This window comes from Schistosoma mansoni, chromosome 1, assembly GCF_000237925.1.
Source record: "Schistosoma mansoni strain Puerto Rico chromosome 1, complete genome".
Taxonomy (NCBI): Eukaryota; Metazoa; Platyhelminthes; class Trematoda; order Strigeidida; family Schistosomatidae; genus Schistosoma; species Schistosoma mansoni.
This window is the reverse complement of record NC_031495.1, coordinates 17666478-17689101: the sequence shown is the minus strand read 5'-3', so window position 1 is coordinate 17689101 and position 22624 is coordinate 17666478. Positions and strand designations below refer to the sequence as shown.

Genomic DNA, 22624 nt, shown 5'->3' with positions numbered 1-22624 from the left:
AGTTGTTGATTAGTCTTGGCGGCAGCCACATTGTTTTGCCCCCCCCCCTTTGATTGTGTTGCTTGCATTGACTGGAATCGTACATTTTTGATTGTGAACCAAAGCACTCTTCCAGAATCGAAAACACTTTATGTTATAAAGAAACCAGATATTATCTTTCGAACGTATCTGTACGTGATCTATCCAGAAAACACAGAATAACGTTTATTTGGCGCGTTCGGTAATTTTCTTATATTTCTTATCAATTTGTCTATTTATCGTAATTCAGATCGATTATTGAGGTGACAGTTATTGGCTGAATAACTGGGTGGTAATATTTGTTTAGGTAATAATGTACATTTATACTTATAATGTAATCTAGAATCATCATTTACCCAATCACCTTGTTCGGGTTTTAACTGGGCAATAGCGCGTACCTAAACTACCTAGACAGTTATTCTCCAGTCCAAACCGTAGTTTTGATTCTTCAATTCTAAACAAATATCTAGGATTAATCGACCTTATTTGACTTATGTTTCGCGGATTTCAAGTAAAATGCCTGATAACGTCTTGTTCCTTTGCTCGTTATACCAAAACACTGGTCTAAGAATGTCAAGCTCAAGGCTCGTCGGTGTTTTGGAGCCGAACTAAATAGTGGATGCCCTTTTAAAAAGCAAGTGCCTTCTGATGTCCTGGAGTGTCATGCTTCAGACTCAAATAAGGGTTATTATCATGACAGTGACTCTAGGTGTGATTCGATGGTAGGTGATGTAAAAAAACCCTAGTTTAGATAAAAAGCAAAGGCTTGAAATATCAGGGAAGAGCGTATTGCCTCAGACGTCTGTTGTAGGTTTAGAACTACCAAAGATAGCTTGAGTTGTTTCGATGAACAGACAAGAGGGTGCTGGAAGTTTATAAGACAGTTTGAGATCTACGTAGCATCAAGGGTCATTGATGACAGTCAGTATTTGCTTTATTTGATCCACTGTTGTAAGTGTGAGGCGTAAACAGCTGTTAAGGGATGTGTCAAATGTTGAGGGCGATAAACCTTAACTCTTAAGGTTATCCTTCATATACTCCAACCTGGTGGGGATTGAAAAAGTTTTATTCAACTTGACAGCTTCAAAATCTTGACTGACCCTTCTGAACACTGTTCAAATACACCATCTATCCATTCAACCCACTCTACTCTACCTGTCACTCATAAACATGCTTTTGTCGCTAAACGTTCCTCAAAATATATCTCTTCTATTAGCAATATTGATATCAAAGCAGACGAACATGAATATAAAGCCAACAGTCCTACGCCTTCCTCTTCTTCCTATGACAAAACAAACCCAATACGTTTTCATCACGCCCTTCTAGTCGGTAACCATTCACCGTGCCTGACACCTGAGTTAATCAATTCTCGATCTGTACGAAATAAAATGTCACATCTACGCAACTCAGTACGTTTAAACAATCCTTCCCTTGTTCTGATGACGAAAAGTATGCTGTCCTCTGATTTCACAGGTTCATACATTCAAACGGACACCTACGAACTCTTCCGCTCTAGATTAGTCACTAAAAATAGTAGTGATTGTTCTAAATGTGTATCTAAAAATATGCAAGCGATTCTGTCCTCAGAAAAGTGCCTGATTGGATGTGGCTTACTGTACACTCTCATGAGTGTGAAATATTGACTGCATGTTTATATGGAGTAACAAAACTCTTACTTCAACCGATACTAATAGAAGTTGGTATTTGCTAGGGTTGCCTCCTTTGATTTCTCCTGCACAATTATTTTTGATGATTTAAACCATGCAAGCAATGATTGGAAGATATAATCTGGCCCATTTTGCTTTGAAACATAATAAGTTACTTGTACATACACGGTTGTCGAAAAACATGTACTCTTGCCTACATGAAACCACAACATTGCCAACTTGGTATTCTGTCATACTGTCACACCAGCATCTGTAGTGGTTGGCCAAGAGTTTGACAACGGCAATCACATGAAACCCGTTTTCATTCTATCGTTTCTCGCAAAATCCAACAATTCCCGGGCAACAGGTACGCGTTTTCAATATGGAGGCTATGTGCACGTGGACCATAAAGACGTTTGGTATTAATGGTTCTAACACATAATACTTGAAGTTGAAGATAAAATAAGTGAGAAAATTCACATTCAACACTAAACACGGGGAGAAGATTAGTAATTGTGAACTCAGGTATAATTGATCCAAATGGGATTGCTCCACCATACAAGCGTGGTCCCCCTATGTAACGTCTTCTTTCTTGTGTTGGATATATTACTCTCTTCCCAGCCTTAATGTGTTCCTCAGAAGTGCTAGACATCAAATTGTTTGCTGTCATGATAGGACAACTCAAAATCTTCCATATAAGATCTTACAGATTAGGTAGTCACATCATAACAAATCTACAATCATGGAGTTAGGTCTACTATCCCAGTAACATGGACGAATGTACTAATATCTAACTAGATCGTGATTCTGCACTAGAGAGACGGACTAAGGAAATGCAGCCTGATATCAATTCTCGTATTTACTTCAACTCTATCTATTGATTTGTACATATGTTAATCCAGTATTCTGTTCATTAATTCCTACGTGTTTGATCGTATTGTAATAATGATTAGTATTCAGTTTACTGGCTCAATCAATACTAATAGCTGATTATCTATATTTATGTTAAGCTATGGTAGTTCATTAACATACTTTAGTATCATTTACGTGCTTTAATGAAATAGACCTGTTAAAAGATTAAGCACTAGCAAATGTGACTCTTGATCGACGTAACCGCATATAGACTGGCAACTGATATAAGCAAGGAATTGATAGTTATGAGCCTAATTCATCTTGTTTGCTCACTTAACATATAAAGCTATTTGAAACTATGGATTATCCCTTAATAACATTTCTTTCGATCACCCTCTGCCTAATATTTAATTTACAAATAATAAAGATGGTATTCTGGAAACAGGAGAGTAGAGTTCAATGTGGAGAAATGCGAGTGACTATTTATTGAAGACATGTCTATTAAGATAAAATTAAAAATTAACGAGTGTACTACTTAAAATCACACCGACAAGTAACCTCGGGGTACATTGCTCCCACAGCCTAAATTTCCCTGAATATTTCTTTACAAAGGCTTCTAAAGTGAGAAAATCTCTAGGCCTCATTCTTCTTAACTTCTCTCAAGATGAATCTAGAATCATTTGTTACAAGGTATGCGTAAGACCTATCGTTGAATGCTGTTAATTCTTGTTTTCCAACACGCGCCTAGCTGTTTTACTGAAAGTGGAAGGGATACATTGGGTTTCACTTGCGAAATGCTTAAAACTGATTCAGTCATCGACTGTCATTCCCATTGCCATATCCTAATACTCGAACCCCTTTAAAAAGCAGGTTTAGGTCTGATTTAACTTTTTGATTCAAGAACCTCAAAAGTTGTACTGACCCCACTTGTAAAATAGCACTTAATCAAGGCCCATACTTCCACGGCCTTCGCAACAAATTATGTAAGGCAAAATTTGAAAAATACAAAATGAAAACGCTGGACTTCTTCATCAAGTATGCAATAATACATCATAGGCCTTCCACATGTGTAAACTATATCAGACTCTAAGTTTAGTTTCCATTGCTTCTCCTCTTTGATGTTTTATTAGATATGTCCACGTAGTTATATGTCTCTCATTCATTCTTACTTGGAGCAGGCAGATAACTCACTGGACCTACCGGCACAGCTCAACTATATTCAGTCTTAAGGGACGCCCACTATTATCCTAAAGAATTGTCAAACGAACTTCAGAATTTCATGCCCACTACCAGTGGTATTAGATCTGTGGAGCTTTTACTCCTTAACCGGTTGGGATATCATAAAATGCCACAAGCACCAAGTTGATATGAGTTCCCTCTTGTTCATTTTTCAGCATTTTACTACATTCAAGTGCACTTTGTTGAATTGCCGTTAGTTTTATTTCATCAACCATTGCCTTATTTATAACTATTATATTCCTACACTTTTCCGCCTAATTCAGCAAATATTTATCCTGAGTTATACCCTTCCTAACGCTTATACTTTATTTTGCAACCCAGAATTTGTACTATAGTCATTTAAAATATTGCATCGACGAAAGACCCAAAGTCCATAATTTGCAAACTCCAGAGAAGTTTGAATAATGATACCTTTAGAAGTAGTGTTTCCCAACGGGATGTGAAACAAGGAGCTCGTATGAAATGTGTTTTATCTAAACATAAGTCTTAATGAGTCTAACATGACAAAGCAGTGATGGTGGAATTGCTGACTGGCAAGCATTAATGGTGAGGGCGATGAATTCAGTACACTTATGTTTGTGGAGCAGAACATTTTGTTTGTTTTGGCATTTTATGATTGGGGAAAAAACAATCAGTCGGTGATAATATAGTCGTCTCCTACGCTCGCCACTCAAACTCGTGTTTCTAATTTTATGTTGAGTTCGCCGTCCTACTAAGACAACCTACAACATACTGACTCACGGTCTTACATTATGACCTAGTGACTTGAATTAGATGCAAAAAGAGAATTTTAAAAACAGACGATAAAACATATGTTTATTAGTAAGCAGAGACGGATAGTGGCTAGCAGTGGAATCTAATGCCCCAGATGTTAACATAAAATGCATAAGCGAAAGCTATATTAGCACCATAAACTTTGACATTAGGAGTATACGTACCGCCGTCAAAACCCTTAAGCCGAATGCGAGCTCTGGTGCCGATGATATACCATCAATTCTCTATAAAATGTCGGGGCCGGATATACATACATTATTGCTCAAAATATACACACTATCTTTAGGGGCGGGTACATATCCTGAAGCCAGGAAGGTAACGTATGTTCTTCCCAAACACAAATCAGGATCGAGAAACCTGGTCGGAAACTACAGACCTACAAACATCACCCCAGTTATTTCGCGCATAATGGAAAAAGTGATACAAAGTCAACTATCAGATCACCTACTTAAGGAAGAACTAATAGACCCATCACAACATGGTTTCATTAGAACAAGATCATGTAGTACATGTCTGATAGACTTCTTTAACGAGGTTACTCGCATACGTGACCAGAAAAAGCTAGTGATTATACTTTATTTCGATATAAAGAAAGCCTTTGATAAAGTACCCCATAATCTTCTAATCAACAGACTCCAGTCAGTTGGAATTATAAACCCCCTATTGCAATGGATTAAGTCTTTCCTCACAAATAGATACCAAATAACCAAGATTAACTCTACAACATCTACACCTCGACCAATAACCAGTGGTGTTGTGCAGGGTAGTGTCTTGGGTCCATTGCTGTTTATAATTTATATCAACAATATATGCAAGTGCTTTACCACAGGTAAGACCTACCTCTACGCTGATGACTTAAAAGTCATCTATAAAACTGACATTGGTGATGTACGTAATACTATGCGAACGATCCAACATGAACTCAACAAAGTAGACGACTGGTGCAAACGCTGGGGGCTAGAGCTCAACACAGAGAAATGTGGTTGGCTATGTATTGGAAACACGTCACTCAAACTAAAACTAGCACTTAACAAAAACCCACTGCTCAGACTGACATCAGTAACTGACCTTGGGGTACATTACTCTGACAGTCTTAACTTCTCTGAACATATCTCAACTATAGGATCTCAAATGCGGAGATTGCTTGGCTTCATCCTTCGTAATTTCTTTCAAAACGAAACTAAAATCATCCTGTATAAAGCCTGCGTAAGACCCATCGTCGAATACTGCTCGTTCTTATTTTCCAACCTACGCCTATCTGATATACTTAAGGTGGAAGGAATACAGCGAGACTTCACTCGCAAAATACTTAAGAACGACCAATTCGCTGACTACAAATCCAGATGCCATATCTTAGGACTAGAACCCCTCTGGGAAAGAAGGCTTAGGTCTAACTTAATTCTTTATTTCAAACTCCTTAAAAACCTTACTTATTCCACATGTAATATAGCTCTCTACCAAGACTCACATGGATACAACCTTTGAGACAAAGTATCCACTGTCAAAATTGAAAAACACAGATCAAAAACACGTGAAAACTTCTTCCTTACCAAGTACGCATTGATATGGAACAGTCTGCCTTCTGAAATACGCATGGCAGACAAATTACATGCGTTTGCAAGACTCATTGATCAAGCCCTCACCTGCATAGATCTGGTGCAAACGAACACATCCACGTCCCACACAGACATCATAGGCTCTCTACATATATAGACTGAATCGCCTTATTTCCCTACCTTGTAGTTGTATTAGATACTTTCCCCTCACTAATTCTTTTCAATTGAAGTAGACAGGCAACTCACTGGACCTATCAATACTCGGTCGCAAAACGACGCTTATAAATACCCTAAAACGTCAGAAGAAACGCACAACCGACTGCCTACTGCCAGTGGTCGTACAACCACAGAACCTGTCACCCATCAACCGGTCAGCATAGAACAAAACAACCTCAGCGTGAATTTAGTGTGAGTTACTTCTTGTCTATTTATCAGCTTTTTACTCATCTGTACACTATGTTGCCTTGCCATTATTATTATTTCACCACTCGTTATCTTACCTTACCTGTAACTAATATAAATGTCCACTTTTCCGCCTACTATGGTAAACAAATATCCTACACTATACCCTTCCTAATGCCTATACTCTGATTCGTAACCTACACTTTACTATATAGTCAATAAAAACATTGCATCGAAGCCCTACCCACAGTCCATAATTTGTAACTGTCTGATAAGCTTGTAACATGGTACTTATAGAAATGGTGTTTTCCAAAAGGATGTGAAACACAGAGCATTGTGTGAGGTATGATATGTATCCAAAAAATAAGCGTAAATGAGCCTAACATCACAAAAGGGGAAAGGGTGGAGTTACTGACCAGCAAGCACTGATGGTGAGGGCGATGATTTCAATCCACCCGTGTTTGTGGGGCAGAACATTTTGTTTGTATCAGGCTCTTTATGGATGAGAACAAGTCAATCAATCTGTGATATTGAGATTGTTCTCCTACACTCACCATTCAGACTCATGTTTCTAATTTTTGTGCTGGATTAACTATTCTACTAAGACAACCTATAACATGCTAACTCGGACTTTTACATGAAAACTGTGTGGCAGGCATCGGATGATGAAAAAAACAGACTGTAAAGGATATGGTTGCTATTTTACTCAACACTCTACTCTCTATATGCACTCTCTGTTCTTCCTCATTCCAACCTTGCCTTCCCTCCTTCATTGGAACCTACTCCACCTTGATAAATATCACAACTCATTGTTCGTTATTACTGCATTCTCTCCTCTGGAGCCCCTAATCACAGTTCACTCTTGCAACATGAGCTACTATCAATTTAATCTAATAATTTGTCTCACCTCCATCTGTTCCACTAATAAATGTTAAGCATTGGTTATCGTTCATATCCAAATGCCTTGCTGTTCGTCGGTTTCTTTTTTTTCTTCTCTTCAGAATCTTGCTCTGAGGGTGAAGCTATTTAACTTCTGACATCTCGAACAAGCTCGGCGAACGCGCTTTCCCAAGGTCATAGTCCAGTCTTCAGTAATAAGGATAGTAGGTTGATGAACCTGTGTTAATCCTGACAGATTTCCTTCCAGTGAAGGTCCAGCTTCTTTTTGAAAATGTTCACTGATGGTGCTGATACCACTTGTTCTGGTAAAGCGTTCCAGTCATTGACCACTCGATGAGAAAAACGGGACCCCACCTTAAGTTTATTAGATCGCGTGTTATGAACCTTTTTGCTATGACCTTGGAGATTATCAGTGCTGGATGGAGCAAAAAGATAAGACATATTAACACCCAGATTATAATTAAAGATACGAAATGCCAGTATAAGGTCACCTCGCGTCCCACAATAAGACAAGGGGAAAATGTTTAGGCGTTTTAAACGCTCATCGTAAGGGAGTTTAGAAAAACCCTTTACTAATTTTGTCCCTACACGCTGGACGCGCTCAAGCGATTTAGTATCCTTTATCAGACAAGGTCTAGCTGCTTAGATACAGTATTCTAAGTGTGGTCTTACATAGGTGGGATATAAAATTCGAAACATATCCTCGTCGAAGCATTTAAATGCTCTGCGAAGCGACCATAGCGCGCGATAGCCTTTGGAAGCAACCGCATTGCAGTGCGTAGTAGTTTTCAAGTCGTGACTTATAACTACTCCTAAGTCTTTGGGCTCTTGAACGCGCGGTAGAGATGTACCATTAATGGTATGGTGGTAACTAATATCGTGCCCGATGTGCATGAACACGCTCTTCCTGGAATTAACTTCCAGGCCTCAATCATGGGCCCACCTAACTAGTTCGTCTAAATCTGCTTGCAGATAACAACGATCAGTCTCATTTCTTATTGTTCTCCAAATTTTAACATCATCCGCAAACAATAACGTCGACGACTTAGGTAATAAAGGTAGTTCATTATTATACAGAAGGAAAAGTAAAGGGCCTAAGATGGTGCCTTGGGGTACACCACTTTTTGCCGACTTCCATTCGGATAGCGTTCCATTGACCCTCACTCTCTGTCCGCGGTCACATAAGAAGCTTCCTATCCATTCCTGTATAGCACCTTTTATTCCAAAGCTCGAGAGCTTTTGCATAAGACCTAAGTGTGAAACCTTATCAAACGCTTTGCTAAAATCCAAGAATATCACATCGACAGACAGGCCGTTGTCTAGGGCAGCTATCCAATCCTCTCTCGCAATGAGTAAGTTAGTCAAGCATGATTGCTTGTTACGAAACCCATGTTGCTCGGGAGTTAACAGATTGTACGAATCTATGTGACTCAGTAGCTTAGCCCGAATTAATTTTTCAAGTAACTTAACTACTACACTGGTTAGGCTAACAGGCCGGTAGTTAGATACGATCCGTCTCTGACCATCCTTAAATATAGAACTAACTATGGCGTCTTTCCAGTCTCTAGGTAGTTGAGCCTGTGAAAGGGACATGTTGAAGAGCATCGTGAGCGGTCTTGAGATAATGTCCGCAAGCGATGACAGCAAACGTGGGTGTAACCCATCGGGGCCCGGTATCTTACAAGGTTTTAGGTTAGTTATCAAAGGAAGAACAATATCCTCTGTCACGTGTAAAGGTCCTATGGCTGGTATCTCATTGTCAACGGGACAAGTAGTTGTAACACTGCACGTAGAGTAGACTTCACTGAAGTAGTTAGCAAATGTTTCCGCCTTCGCTAGATTAGATTCAGCCAATAAAGCTGAATTTTCGCTTAACAGTAACGAGGGAATACCATCACTACGTTTCGTCCGCCTTTTGACGTACGAAAACAGTCACTTCGGACAGGTACGGCTATCGTATGCCAACTGTCGTTCGTAAGCCGTGCGGGATTTAGCTATGGTCTTTTTACATATATTCCGGATTTTTTTAATATTCGCACTTAAATGATACCTGACCTGTTGACAAGAATAGGTCCCAGAAGTGTTTCCTACGCTTCAACAGCTTCCGGGTTTCCTTATTAATCCATGGAGGGCAATATGATAGCTTACGTGCTGACCATGGGATAAACGGTTGAATTACGGATTCGAACGTAGACTTAAACCTATTCCATGCATCATCAATCGATCCATCAGCATCGACCGACCAGTCAATCGAGATAGTATAGTCCCTGATTGCCGGAATATTAGCTCTCCAGATATTAGGACGGGGTGGAGCAGATGCAAATTCTATACCATGTATCCGGAACTTAAAGGGAAGTACGACATGGTCACTATTCACCAGTGGGGGAAGGTGTTGAATGTCGACGATATCTTCACAGTGGTGTGTGGGGACAAGGTCTATCAATGACGGATTATGTTCCAAGTCTATATGCGTCGGCTTAACGATACATTGTACAAGTGCACATTGAATAATTGATGACAGAAGGACGCTATCGAAACTCCCACCTGGAGCTGTGAGCTCTGTCCAGTTTATATGGGGTGCATTGAAGTCTCCAACGATGAGACAACATTCTGCTTTACTCCAAGAACAGATATGCCTTATGATGAAGACATCAGCAAGACAACACAGACTATGATATATTCCTCCTATCGTCACTAACCCATTTCCAGACCTAATTGTACAACATGCTACCTCACATGTACCACCAACATGCGCCTCCGATATGATCGAGTTTATGCGGAAGTGGTCCCTAACATATAATATTATGCCTCCTCCCTTGCGACTTCTAACTCTATCACTTCTGATACAGATGTAGCCTGAAATGACTGGAGAACAGTCTATATCTACAGTGAACCAAGTTTCGGTGATAACAATTATATACGGATTTAATTCGTCTACCATCAAACTTAGCTCAGACATCTTATTCCGAAGACTACGGGCATTCGTATAACACACATTTAAGGTGTTTTTGGAGACATACGTTCTACCCACGCAGGTCTCGGAAGCATTGGCTTCCAAGACCTGACTACCCGAAAACCCTTTATCGTAAGGTTCGCTTCACCGTTTAGCTTTCGGGTTTTTAACTCTGTTAGGGCATTCTTCCACTTAATCCGATCCTCAAGTGGCCAGTCAGGTCGAATACGAATGTTTGAGTCACGAGTTTTGCGTGCGTTATTTAATACTACGTCCCTTTCCTCAAAATTACCGAGTACTAATTTAAGGATCCTTCTCTGTTGGGTTTCGCCTCCAACATATTTACCGAGTCTGATGACTTTCGAGATATGTACCCCTGGGACCTCATCGGGCAGTATATTTCTGATGAGAGATCCCACTAAGTGCAGGTCGTGGGCATGTCTCTTAGCGGGATCGGTGTCTTTCGATTCTTCCAAGTTCCAGATGATTACACCAGGGGCCTGTTTAACTTCCTTAAAAGTCGTGTTCACGGCCTTCGACCGTGATGTCAGATCCTGCCAGTTAGCTACCGGCTTCTTACTGTTAGCTTTCTTTATAACAGTGTCATGTGGGTCGAGCGAGTGACTCACAACAACATTTGGTGAAATTAAACTGTTCCCATCCACAACAGTACTAAATATTTTTTTACATTTGGACTTGAGCGGAGTTGCCTGATGCGCAGGACGTGAGTCCAACGAGGACTTTTCGACTATACGCGCGCTTTCTTTGGGTATTTTTCCGTCTCTTTTACGTTTCCGCGTAATCCATTTCCCACTAGTCTCAGCATCCAGATTGGAACTACTCTGGACGATAGTGGTTCTAGCCGGGTCATCAGTCGCTGCTAGAGCAACTTGTCCCTCACTACTTAATGGCATGTCTTTCATTGGTTGTATCGGAGTAGAAATTTTTGCTTCGTGTTGCAAAATTGAGTGTCTGGTACCCGCCATGGCAACATTTACGACACTGATACAATCTTCGTTATCGGTATCCATGTTGCCTTCACGGCCTACGTTGACCTTTTTAGCTAACGCTAGGAGGCTAATGGCTTCCTGAATGAGTAATGTCTTGCTTGAGCAGCAAAACATATAGAGCCAATGAGAATTGGGTTTCGAGCACCTTTTATAGGCAGCAGGGCTTAAGCGGGTGCACATTTTGTGAAACCACTTCTTACATTCGTCACATTGCATCCCTTCTTCCATGGGGAATAAGCAATATGGCTGTCCACACTTGTGTGCAGAGCCGACCATCTTAGAATGAAGCAAAATGATAGGCAAGGTAGATATGTAAGATAAATCACAACCTTAATCAAATAAACAAGCCGCAGTCGACCAAGAATGCTTTGATGCAGTAAACACACAAAAGCAGGATCAAAACACACAGATACAATGTCACGTTAACTGAAATAAATTCAATTAAAGTGTAAACGGTAGTTTTGATACGTAATTTACGATCAAAACAGTGAATTTAACTCAACGAGAAACAATACCACTGTCCTTTTAAATAGCGCGCGATATTTGTTCGAACCAGGCGCTCCACAAGCCTACTTTATAACAACTATAAACTTAAAAAGCTGCATTACATAAATACTTAACACGACTGAAACCCTAATACACTTTTTGCGGAGATTGGATCTGGTGTGTAACTTGGACGTGATACCCCTTTAGAAAATATTTTGAAGAATACATAATATATCTGAACGAATGAGCCGCTATTAACTTTTATAGATTATATTTACTAAACAACCCTGCTTGGGATGCATACCGTGAATCAGTAAATGTTGCAACTTGTAGATCATGCCTGCAAAAATGGCGTGTACCTGCTATTGCAGAAATATATTATTATTATTATCAGAAATGTACTGCCTGAAGAGGTTTCAGAGGTACATATCACGAAAGTAATAAGACTCGGTCAATAGGTTGGAGGCGAGACCCAACAACGAAGGATCTTGGATTTAGTACTCGGGAATTTCGTGGAAATAGACGTAATACTAAATAACGCACACAAAACTCATGGTTCAAACATTCGTACTCAACCATATTGGCCGCTTGTGGCTTGAGCGAAGTGGAAGAATGCTCTTACGGAGTTTAAGACTCAGAATCTAAAGGGTGAAATGAATCTTACGATTAAGGGTTTCCGGGTAGTCAGGTTTTTGAAGCCAATGCTCCCGAGGCCTGTATGGGTAGAACGTATAATCCCGAAAACACCTTAAAAGTGTGTTACACGAATGCCCGTGGTCTTCGAAATAAAATGTCTGAGCTAAGTTCGGTGGTGGATAAATTAAGTCTCGATGTAATTGTTGTCACAGGAACTTGGCTCACTGTAGATCTATGCAGTTCTCCCGTCATCTAAAACTACATCTGTATCAGAAGTGACATAGTTATAAGTCGCAAAGGAGGGGGCATAATGTTATATATCAAGGACAACTTTCGCATACAATCGTTCATATCGGAGGCGCATGTTGGTGGTACATGTGAGGTAGCATGTTGTACAATTAGGTCTGGAAATGGGTTAGTGACGATAGGAGGAATATATCATAGTCTGTGTTGTCTTGCTGATGACTTCATCATAAGGCATATCTGTTCTTGGAGTAAAGCAGAATGTTGTCTCATCGTTGGAGACTTCAACGCACCACAAATCAACTGGATATAGCCCACAGCTTCCGCACACATGACATACAGTTAGCATCTGCCACACCCCGTCCCAATATGTGGAGAGCCAATATTCCGGCAATCAGAGACTGCGCTATCTTGATTGACTGGTCGGTCGTTGCTGATGGATCGATCGAAGACAAATGGAATAAGTTTAAGGCTACATTCGAGTCCGTAACACGACCGTTTATCCCATGGTCAGCACGCAAGCTATCACATTGCCCTCTATGGATTAACAAGGAAACCCGGAAGTTGTTGAAGAATAGGAGACACTTATGGGACTCATCCTTGTCAACAGGACAGGTATCATTTAAGTGCGAGTACAAAATATCTGGAATGTGTGTAAAAAGACCACAGCTAAATCTCGTACCAAATACAAACGACAGTTGGCATATGATAGCCGTACTTGTCCGAAGCGATTGTTTTCGTACGTTTTACGGCGAACAAAACGTAGTGATGGTATTCCCTTATTACTGTTACACGAAAATTCGAATTTACTGGCTGACTCATGTCTAGCAAAAGCTGAGACATTTGCAAACTATTTTGGTGAAGTCTACTCTACGTGTAGTGTTCATGCTTGACTAACTTAATTATTACGAGAAAGGATTGGACAGCAGCCCTTGATAGCAGCCTGTCTGTCGATGTGATATTGATAGAGTTTAGCGAAGCGTTTGACAATGTTTCACACTTAGGCCTTATACAGAAGCTCTCGAGCTTTTGAATAAAAGGTGCTATACATGAATGGGTAGGAAACTTCTTATGTGACCGCGGACAGAGAGTGAGGGTCAATGGAACGCTATCCGAATGGAAGTCGGCAAAAAGTGGTGTACCCCAAGGCACCATCTTAGGCCCTCTACTTTTCCTCCTCTATGTTGATGAACTACCGCTTTGACTTAAGTCGTCGACGTTATTGTTTGCGGATGATGTCAAAATCTGAATGACAATAAGAAGTGAGGTTGATCGTTTTGACCTTCAACTTGACCTAGATGGATGAGTCAGATGGGCTCGATGTCGGGGCTTAGTTGTTAATTTTAAGAAGAGTGTGCTCATGCACATCGGACACGGTTATAGTTGCCATTATATCATTGATAGCACATCTCTTCCAGGCGTTCAAGAACATCAAGACTTAGGAGTAATAACAAGTCATGACTTGAAAACAACCAGGCACTGCAACGCAACTGCTTTCAAAGGTTATCGTGCGTTATGATCACTTCTCCGAGCATTCAAATGCTTTGACGAGATGTTTCGAATTTTATATCCCACCTACGTAAGACCACACTTAGAGTACTGTATCCAAGCAGCTAGCCCATGTCTGATGTAGGATATTAACTCAATTGGGCGTGTCCAGAGTGTGGAGACGAAATTGGTGAAGGGTTTTTCTAAACTCCCTTACGATGAGCGTTTAAAACGCCTAAACATTTTCCCCTTGTCTTATTGTGGGACGCGAGGTGACCTTATACTGGCATTTCGTATCTTTAATTATAATCTGGGTGTTAATATGTCTTATCTTTTTGCTCCATCCAGCACTGATAATCTCCAAGGTCATAGCAAAAAGGTTCATAACACGCGATCTAATAAACTTAAGGTGGGGTCCCGTTTTTCTCATCGAGTGGTCAATGAATGGAATGCCTCACCCGAACAAGTTGTGTCAGCCCCATCAGTGAACATTCAACGAAAAGCCGATTTTTCACTGGAAGTCAATCTTTTAGGATTAACACAGGTTCAACATACCACTATCCCTGTTACTGAATGTTGATTAAGAGATTGAGCATTGAAAGAAGGTTAATAGCAGTAGGATATATATGTTAAGAAGAGCCTTAATTAATTTTCGAAGGTCACGTCTTTTAACGTGATGCACTTTGCAGATATACTGCTTTCCGAAGTTGCTGTTAGTGGGCTAGAGGGAATTACACTCGATCAGCTTTGGGATAATCTCCAAGACAGTAGAATCGGATTCCCATGGAAAATTGACGAGTATTCAAAGCAGTTTATCTGGTCCACACTAATAAAAATGAATAACATAAAATACTTCGAACTGCCTTGCTGTCTTACTACGCAAGAGACGTTCAGTCGTATAGATTGTCTCGTAGAAACAAAGGACGGCACGTATTACAAGCTACCTGTAGGTTTTTACGTCAACTTGTTCTTAATAACTAAGGAATCGCTTCCACGTGTTGAGTTTTTCCCAGTGGGAAAAAATAACCAATTGGGATCTTCCAAGTTCTACGATAGAAGAACGGATATCACTGATGTTATCTCCAATGATGTGGCTTTCAGTGTATTGGAAAATGTCATGAAAAAGTTTGTTTTTGTAGCTTGCATTTCATACTTTAGGTGGGGTAATACTCTAGTTCTGGTAGCTTCACAGAAAGAAAGGAACAGATTACTGTTTGAAAATCCAAATATTCCTCGTGATTTTTCTGCAGGTTTATACGTAATGCTAGAGGCAATCGCTAAGTAAGACTTTTCGATACAAAAATTTGTATGACACTGTTTTTGATTTTCTGGAAACTCGAAGCTTTCTCGTATGATGTAATAATATGGTCATGTGTTAAAATTAGCATCTGTGCATATATCTTGCCAGTGTGTTACCACATACACTTATTTTGACCGCATTGTTCAACGGGAATATTGTGAAGCAGCTATTTCTGAAATTTTCTAGTTCATCTTAGAGAATAGTCTTGAGTTCGTACAAAAGTTTTTCACATTAAATGAGTTGCGTATGGTCGTACGATCCATCTTTTTTCGTATAAACTCCATATTGAGTAACCAGAACTCTCAGAACTATACCGTAAATCGTCTGTTATAGATAATTTCCCTAAGCTCTTTTACTCAGAAGCTTAATTTTGATTAAATGGTTATTATTTTTAGCCTGGTGGATGTTTCTGATCACTAAGGTAAGGTAGCAAATCTATTGGCCAGTTCATATTTCACGCAGTAAAGCCAAGGCAATTGTTTTCGATAACGTTTCTTCATGTTCCTGGGTTACAATGGACTCAAGTGCACTTTTTCGGTGGTTAGATTAGGATTCGTATTTTACCTTGCCTTCGTATCTAAATTATATCCCGTCTAGATTAAAACCAAACCATTTCCATCAAAGTATAAAATCAAAATAGGAAATCTGATATTGTAAACTATTAAGGTAATCATTCCCGTCAACCAGATTTAGCTTTTAGTCTAACTATTAGGTGGTAGCAAATGAAGTCTTGGTGAGTATTACGTATTGAATAAAGCTTTACTAAAACATATTGGATAAATAAGAGTAATCATATCCACTAAGAACCAGAGTAAATGATTTGGTAATTTCAAGGCAAATCGTACGTCCCTAGTAGTTTTCAAGCCAGAATATTTTGTTCTATTTATTTGTTCTCATAACATGCCTCGTCTCTTCAATTACTGACACAAATGCATAAATGTAAAACATCTTGTCTTAAAAGCATTTGCTCTGAACTGTCCTAGAGCTTTTTACGTCAACTTTCAAGAAGACAAAAAGGCAGTCATTTGATGTGTTTATAATTTGCTCACCCACTTAAAAATTCAAGTGATTGTCTGAACAAACATTAGTTTCAAGCATTTCATATACCTACCCTTTGTTGTATACACCAACCACTATATCACTATTAAACGCTAAAATAAATTTTTAATAAACGTGAGTACTTATTTTGGCTTTTTTATCTGGATGTTAGGATGATCTTAAATCCAAAAAAGTGTGTATGTAACTCAAGTTCGCTAAGAATTCTTACTTTACGACTTACTATTTCAGACAAAAGTACAACGGATTATCTACAACTCATCATGATGGTTTATTATCTTCTGGTCTGACTACTGGTACTATATGGTACATGCGCCAAAAGCTGGAGAAAATGGGTATTATCAAGTCTCAGGTAATATAGTTCTAAAATAATTTCAAAGTATTTTTTAGCCTTATTTGGCGAAAGTAGGCAAAAAGCCTGTGATGCCCGGTTTACTACTGCACCATCGTAAATATTATTTGCATTTTCCGTTCCCACCTGCACTTTTCATGGAAAGGATATCTCAGTTTTTGCTGAGTAAACCTGGGAACAAATGTTTTGGATTCGAGATTCGAAAGGTTCGTTAGTATTTTTCTTTCCATTATACTTTCTGGTACCCTTTAGTTAGGTGGTTTATTTATTCCTTTTATTTAAACATAAATATTGGTACAAGGGGCACCAGATATGTATGCGCCGCACAAATCTCATTCGATTTGTGTGAGGGCTGTGATACTGCCCAGGTGCCCAAACTGAAGCAGGTGGTTTTCTTAGGGGGCCACACCCGGAGCCTTTGACCTATAGGTATGATCCACAACGCAGTGGAGCATCTTGAGGAGATGCAGTCCCATGGTAGCCGGTGACCAACAGTTGGTTCATACGTCATTTGTTCCTTCAGGATCCTGAAGCCCATGTGCACCATTGGTTTGGGATCAGGGTTTTCCAACTCCCCTAGGTGGACCATCCGTGTCCACCAACCTGGTTCAAGCTCCGGACATTCGCTTTTCGTACTCTCAATTTCGTAAACAACACCCGTGGTGCGAGAAGGCAGTGAGTAGGACTTCCCTGACAGAGGCTATATGCGCGTGGCCATGTGAGAGCATTTGGAGAGGGAGAGCGGACTCTCCCCACTCTCAGCCGTAGCAGGGCATTTGGGGGCAGTCAGGTGGTAGATTCGACATTGTTGCTTGTTTGGTTTATGCTCATCATCACAACACTTCTGTCATCGCATAATTCGCATAGATCTTTTTTATGCTCACATCTATGGGCTCATGTTTTGTAGTCAAAGTATATGTAGTTAAGGTGTTTTCCGTCTTATACAATCCTAGAACTTATCATAATTTGAATAATGTTGGTTAGCTCTGAAACTAGAGATCATGCTTTGCTGTCATATTTTTCCCCATCGATTGTTTCTATTTGTCATATTTATTTTTGGTTAGTGATTTTAGTAGTAAACTTCTCACTGCGTAAAGCCTCAGTTAGTGTGGAGCTAGTATTTTGCTTGTGACTAGTGGCAGATGAAATTCACTGTCATAGAAATGGTCTCTCTTTGTTTAGTAAGATTTATTAAATCTGAGTTCAGTCACTTTTCATTTCAAGAAAGTTGTACTCTAAGCTGTTCTGTAGTAGCTATAGAACTTAATCTTCGGTCTTCAGGTTGCAGTCTCTATATTGTATCCCCTGGTCGTATATATTGATTTTTCACTTGGGTAGTTAAAAATTCTCACATATGGGAAACACATAGTTACTGCAAAGTCGAATTACATACTGAATTAATACAAAGAACAGTATCCTGGATATATATATGGTGCCCCCTTGTACCAATATTGATGTGTTCAAATAAATAATTCTGGATAAATATGACTCTGAATGGTAAAATGGTAGTAGAGCTGGACAGGAATCACGATGAATTTCGCGTTTTTACCTTATCATATCATTCTAAACATAGTTCTGCTGCATCGGTCTAGGGATGCGTTTGGCATCGCTCTGCCTGACAGACTAGAAATTGTGGTTCGAATCCGGTTACGTGAATATGTACTTGGTTAGCGAATTGTATTAATAATGACTTGACACTTCAACCCTGTTTGGAGGAGGATCCGAACGCTTTTCACATTTCCTATCATTGTATTACAGGTTAGCAACAATAATACTAGTATAATTGATTCCTAACTTTACTTCAGGATAGCCATAGTTCATTAAGTCTGTTGGATATCTAAAGTTATGTATTGGTGCCATGTTCTTTAGATTAATGTTTTATCATCTCGCTTTCAGTTAATTGGACTTACTTCCAAAGGCGTAAAACGGACGTTAAATTTTGGTGTGAAACATGGTTGGCTAAATGTTATCAACACAAGTTTCAGAGATGCCTGTGCTATACTTCTGGGTAAGAGCGAGGATGATGTAGATGATGATGATATGCTTAGTATACTTCAAAATACAGATTGTCCAGTTGACCCACATCATCGGTATCCTTGCATGGTAAATTTGGTATCACTTAAAACACAATTTTGCATGGACTCGTGGATATCTGAATGTAGTCAAAGTGAGAATGCTTTTGGGTTCAAGAAATGTAAAAAAGAAGAATATGATATTGACTCTGATGATGCGTTAGATGAAGACTTTGAAGCTGTTGATTATCAAACAGAGTTATCTTCAACAAAACGTGAAATTCCTGATCATAATATTACCGAATTAAAGTTGAAAGGACACCCGTCTGCTTCCATCGTGTGTGATACTCAGACATCTATAAACACCTCTTCTTGTCTTCCACCACCCAACAAATCTCAATGTCTTGTCTACGCTAAAAGATTACTCGCATGTAAGTGGTCCTCAATATCTTCGTATCACCAAATGTTTTTGCAAATCTTCACTAATTCAAAAATTAAGAACTGTTAGCAAGAGCTAAGTGACATAATTTAAAAGATTCTCTGGAGACTATTTTCACTGTCATAAATGTTGTAAGTTAGTTGGATATCACGACCTCTGTGTGAGGTTTCCGAGAAGATAGTCAGGAAAGGCACGAACGTGTTCATTAGTTACAACTTCTGAGTTGTGTAATGTACTGTTTCAGACAGTCAAGTCTTATCCCTTCAGTAAGTTTAAAACTCTTCTCTATCTACTGAAGTTCAAGGAAACAACTAGGTTCACTTGTTATTCAATAACGGATAGGGTGGTCCATTCGTGTTTTTATTACAATTTCTAAGGAAACTTATATTTTGTCTTTTATTTCTTATCTCAGATAGTCCTGCAAGTATTATGGGCTTAAACCTAGGGAGCATAAAATGTTGAAATCCTCTATAAGTGTTTTCGATAAAATTTACTGTTTCAGATTGTATATTAGTTTTCCATCAACTTCAGAGATTCAGTAAACATACCATTCTTTTGTCACAAACTTCAGTAAACTTGAATACCGTTGCTAATTTATGCAGATCCTTGAAATAATATCTTAGTAGCTTTCAGTTGTTGGATCGCGGGTTCAGACCCACTCCGCTGACCCTACTTCAATTCACAACTAGGCCTTCATAAAAGAAGTTTGGTTCAAAGCCAAGTATATAACGGCTGCCCTTGATCATAGAGTTAGAAATATTTCACTTGGTCACTCATTTGTTTAGTCATTTTATCTTCATTCTAGATTTGTTCATTCGTAAAAGTTTTATCCATTTTGGTTACCTTATGTTGAATTTTGATGTTTTATCAGTTTATAGAATAAGCAAACACTATGTAATCAAAATATGGTCAGGTATTGTAGAAAGAACCCTGGTTATGTATACCACCTCCATCAGCGATAATATTAATAAAATTCAAAGAAAAGTTAGGGCAATTGATACCACTCTTAATCTATTCACAGCTGTCTAAAATTAGTCTTTAGTAGTGTTTAGTTGTTTTTCACATGTTAAAATCCATCTTTGTTATCTAGAAGGCCACTTATATCAAACTTCATTCACTCTTACATGGATTTGTGGTCATTGAATTAAATTGTTCTAGTCATTCGCATTGTTTTGAGAAGCTCTGTATAATAAGAGTAAATAATATGAGCCTTGTTTTCATCGATTAATTTAACCATTTCACTAAAGACTACTTTTTGTAAAGCATTTTAGATTTCAATTTCTGGGTATTATTCAGAATGTTCAGCCATTCCGTCAAACAAAAATCATTTTGCTAGTTTTTTACTGAATTAACATAGAAATATTAAGAAAGATATAAGGCATTTTATAATTACTTTGTTCTTGATTTTAATATTCACACCATAATTTGTTAAGAGAACCACCAAAACAGTTTGAATAAGGTGCTAAACTACGGATAAATATTTTTCATAAACGAAGGATATACCGATTACCATCTTCGAGTAAAGTTTTTTTTAGTTTGATAACTCTGAACAAGTGATTGCTTTCATTGGTTAGAGTTTTGTTAACGAAACACCTTACTAACTAATTAATAGACATTACTGTTCACCTTTTTTGAATTAAGATTATCTTTGCTAATGCTTTCATTTTGATATGTTGGTTCAATATGGAACTTATACTGTAGGTTAAAACTATGATATACCGTAAACAGTTGATCAGTGTCCTCAATTCTCATACTTTTGACGTGGATCACAGTCCAAAACTCGGTGCGAAATATCAATACATCAAAATAAAAAATGTTGCACATGATGACGCATTTAATATGCTAATTTATCAGTATACTTTTTGATATTCATAGTTTTCGTTTGTCTTCTAACTGTAGGCTCTGTTGCTTTTTCCTTATTTTTCTTCACAAGTTATTCCTTCACTTAATATTGATGAATCTATAACAGTCCAAATAGTTCGTATCCTCGCTTTACATGAACACACAATGGGTGAACTGTTAGCAATAACGAAAACAAGTTTATGCAATATACGTCGTACTCTGAAAAGTTTGGTTACCATCGGCGCGTTAAAAACAGTGAAACGGTCTATGGATTCTACTTTTGTTCTTTAGTACGTTGTTCATTTGTATGCATACTTTTATATGAGAATATATGATAATGATAAATGTTTAACACATTTAGGTTAGTTATGGAAGTGAAATGAACATATAATTTGTTTTTAAGTTTAGTTTATAGTCAAGTTGTAAAAAATTAGGGCTTTCCACAGGGATTGTTGCGAAGACAGAGACTATCACTATTTTAACTCGGATATTATACTGGTAAATCGTTCCGTTTTGAAAAAGTGGGAATGATTTTGTGCAACAAGCTTAAACTACTTAATTTAAATCAGTAGGCAGGATCAAAAAGAACTTTTCTAGTAACTGGTGATGCATATTCACGTTGCTGCCCTATTATCTCTTACTCATAACTTTACAAACCAGGATGTTAAATTTCAGAGCTAAACTCCGTGAAAAATCACTTCAAATATGTTTATATTCATATACGAGTATAATTTAATTTCTCAGCTGATAGCCGCCAATGATCATTCATGTTTCTCTGTTACTTTTCGTGATTTATAAATGCTATATACACATTATACTGATATTCTTTTCAGTTCACCTTAATACATAGGTAGAGGTTTCAATTTTAACCGTTAAATCTTGGTCTAAAGCCTTGATTTATTTACCAAGAGTTGAAGTAACCAGATAATCATTGGTTTCCGATTACGAACTTACAACATAAACCTATACATATTTGTTAAATTAGTGTATGAGAGTGAAATGATAATAATGGGAGAAGCAGTTCCGTAAGGAAAAATATGACCAGAAAGACTTCTAGTTAATGAAGGTACGCTCACTTTTATAAAGAAAATAAAGAAAATTTACAACGGGATAGCCACTGTCTTTTATTCTGAGCCATGTTTGATAATGTCTCAAGCCACTGTGTTCCTCCATCTTCAGAACCCCAACCAGGAAGTCGTGAAGGACCGGTGGAAGCCAATCCTGTGCAGCTTTGTTTCACACCACGACAAGATGTCATCCACTGACCAACTCTCCGCATTTTTCTACCGGTCCCAGTGTCGGAAAATAATCCACAATGTAGAATTACTTGGGATGACATTCGTAGTACATGTCTAAAATATCGAAGTCAGTGTTTTAATATGGTGACACCAATTGAAGTATCGTCTCTGTTGCCAAACAC

At 38.6% G+C, this 22624-nt stretch overlaps 1 protein-coding gene across 1 annotated transcript in view; it reads left to right on the top strand.

Annotated features, from left to right (window-relative positions):
• Nucleotides 1–14879: 14879 nt before the first annotated feature.
• The window catches only part of Smp_133040 (hypothetical protein), a gene marked incomplete at its 5' end in the record, with an annotated part of 41471 nt that continues 33726 nt past the window's right edge, over nucleotides 14880–22624 (top strand). Inside the window, 6 exons of the mRNA XM_018793494.1 lie at nucleotides 14880–15328; nucleotides 15362–15484; nucleotides 16791–16911; nucleotides 16950–17117; nucleotides 18808–19354; nucleotides 21296–21494. Coding sequence (XP_018648000.1) covers nucleotides 14880–15328; nucleotides 15362–15484; nucleotides 16791–16911; nucleotides 16950–17117; nucleotides 18808–19354; nucleotides 21296–21494 — 1607 coding nt within the window. The remainder of the gene's footprint in view (nucleotides 15329–15361; nucleotides 15485–16790; nucleotides 16912–16949; nucleotides 17118–18807; nucleotides 19355–21295; nucleotides 21495–22624) is intronic.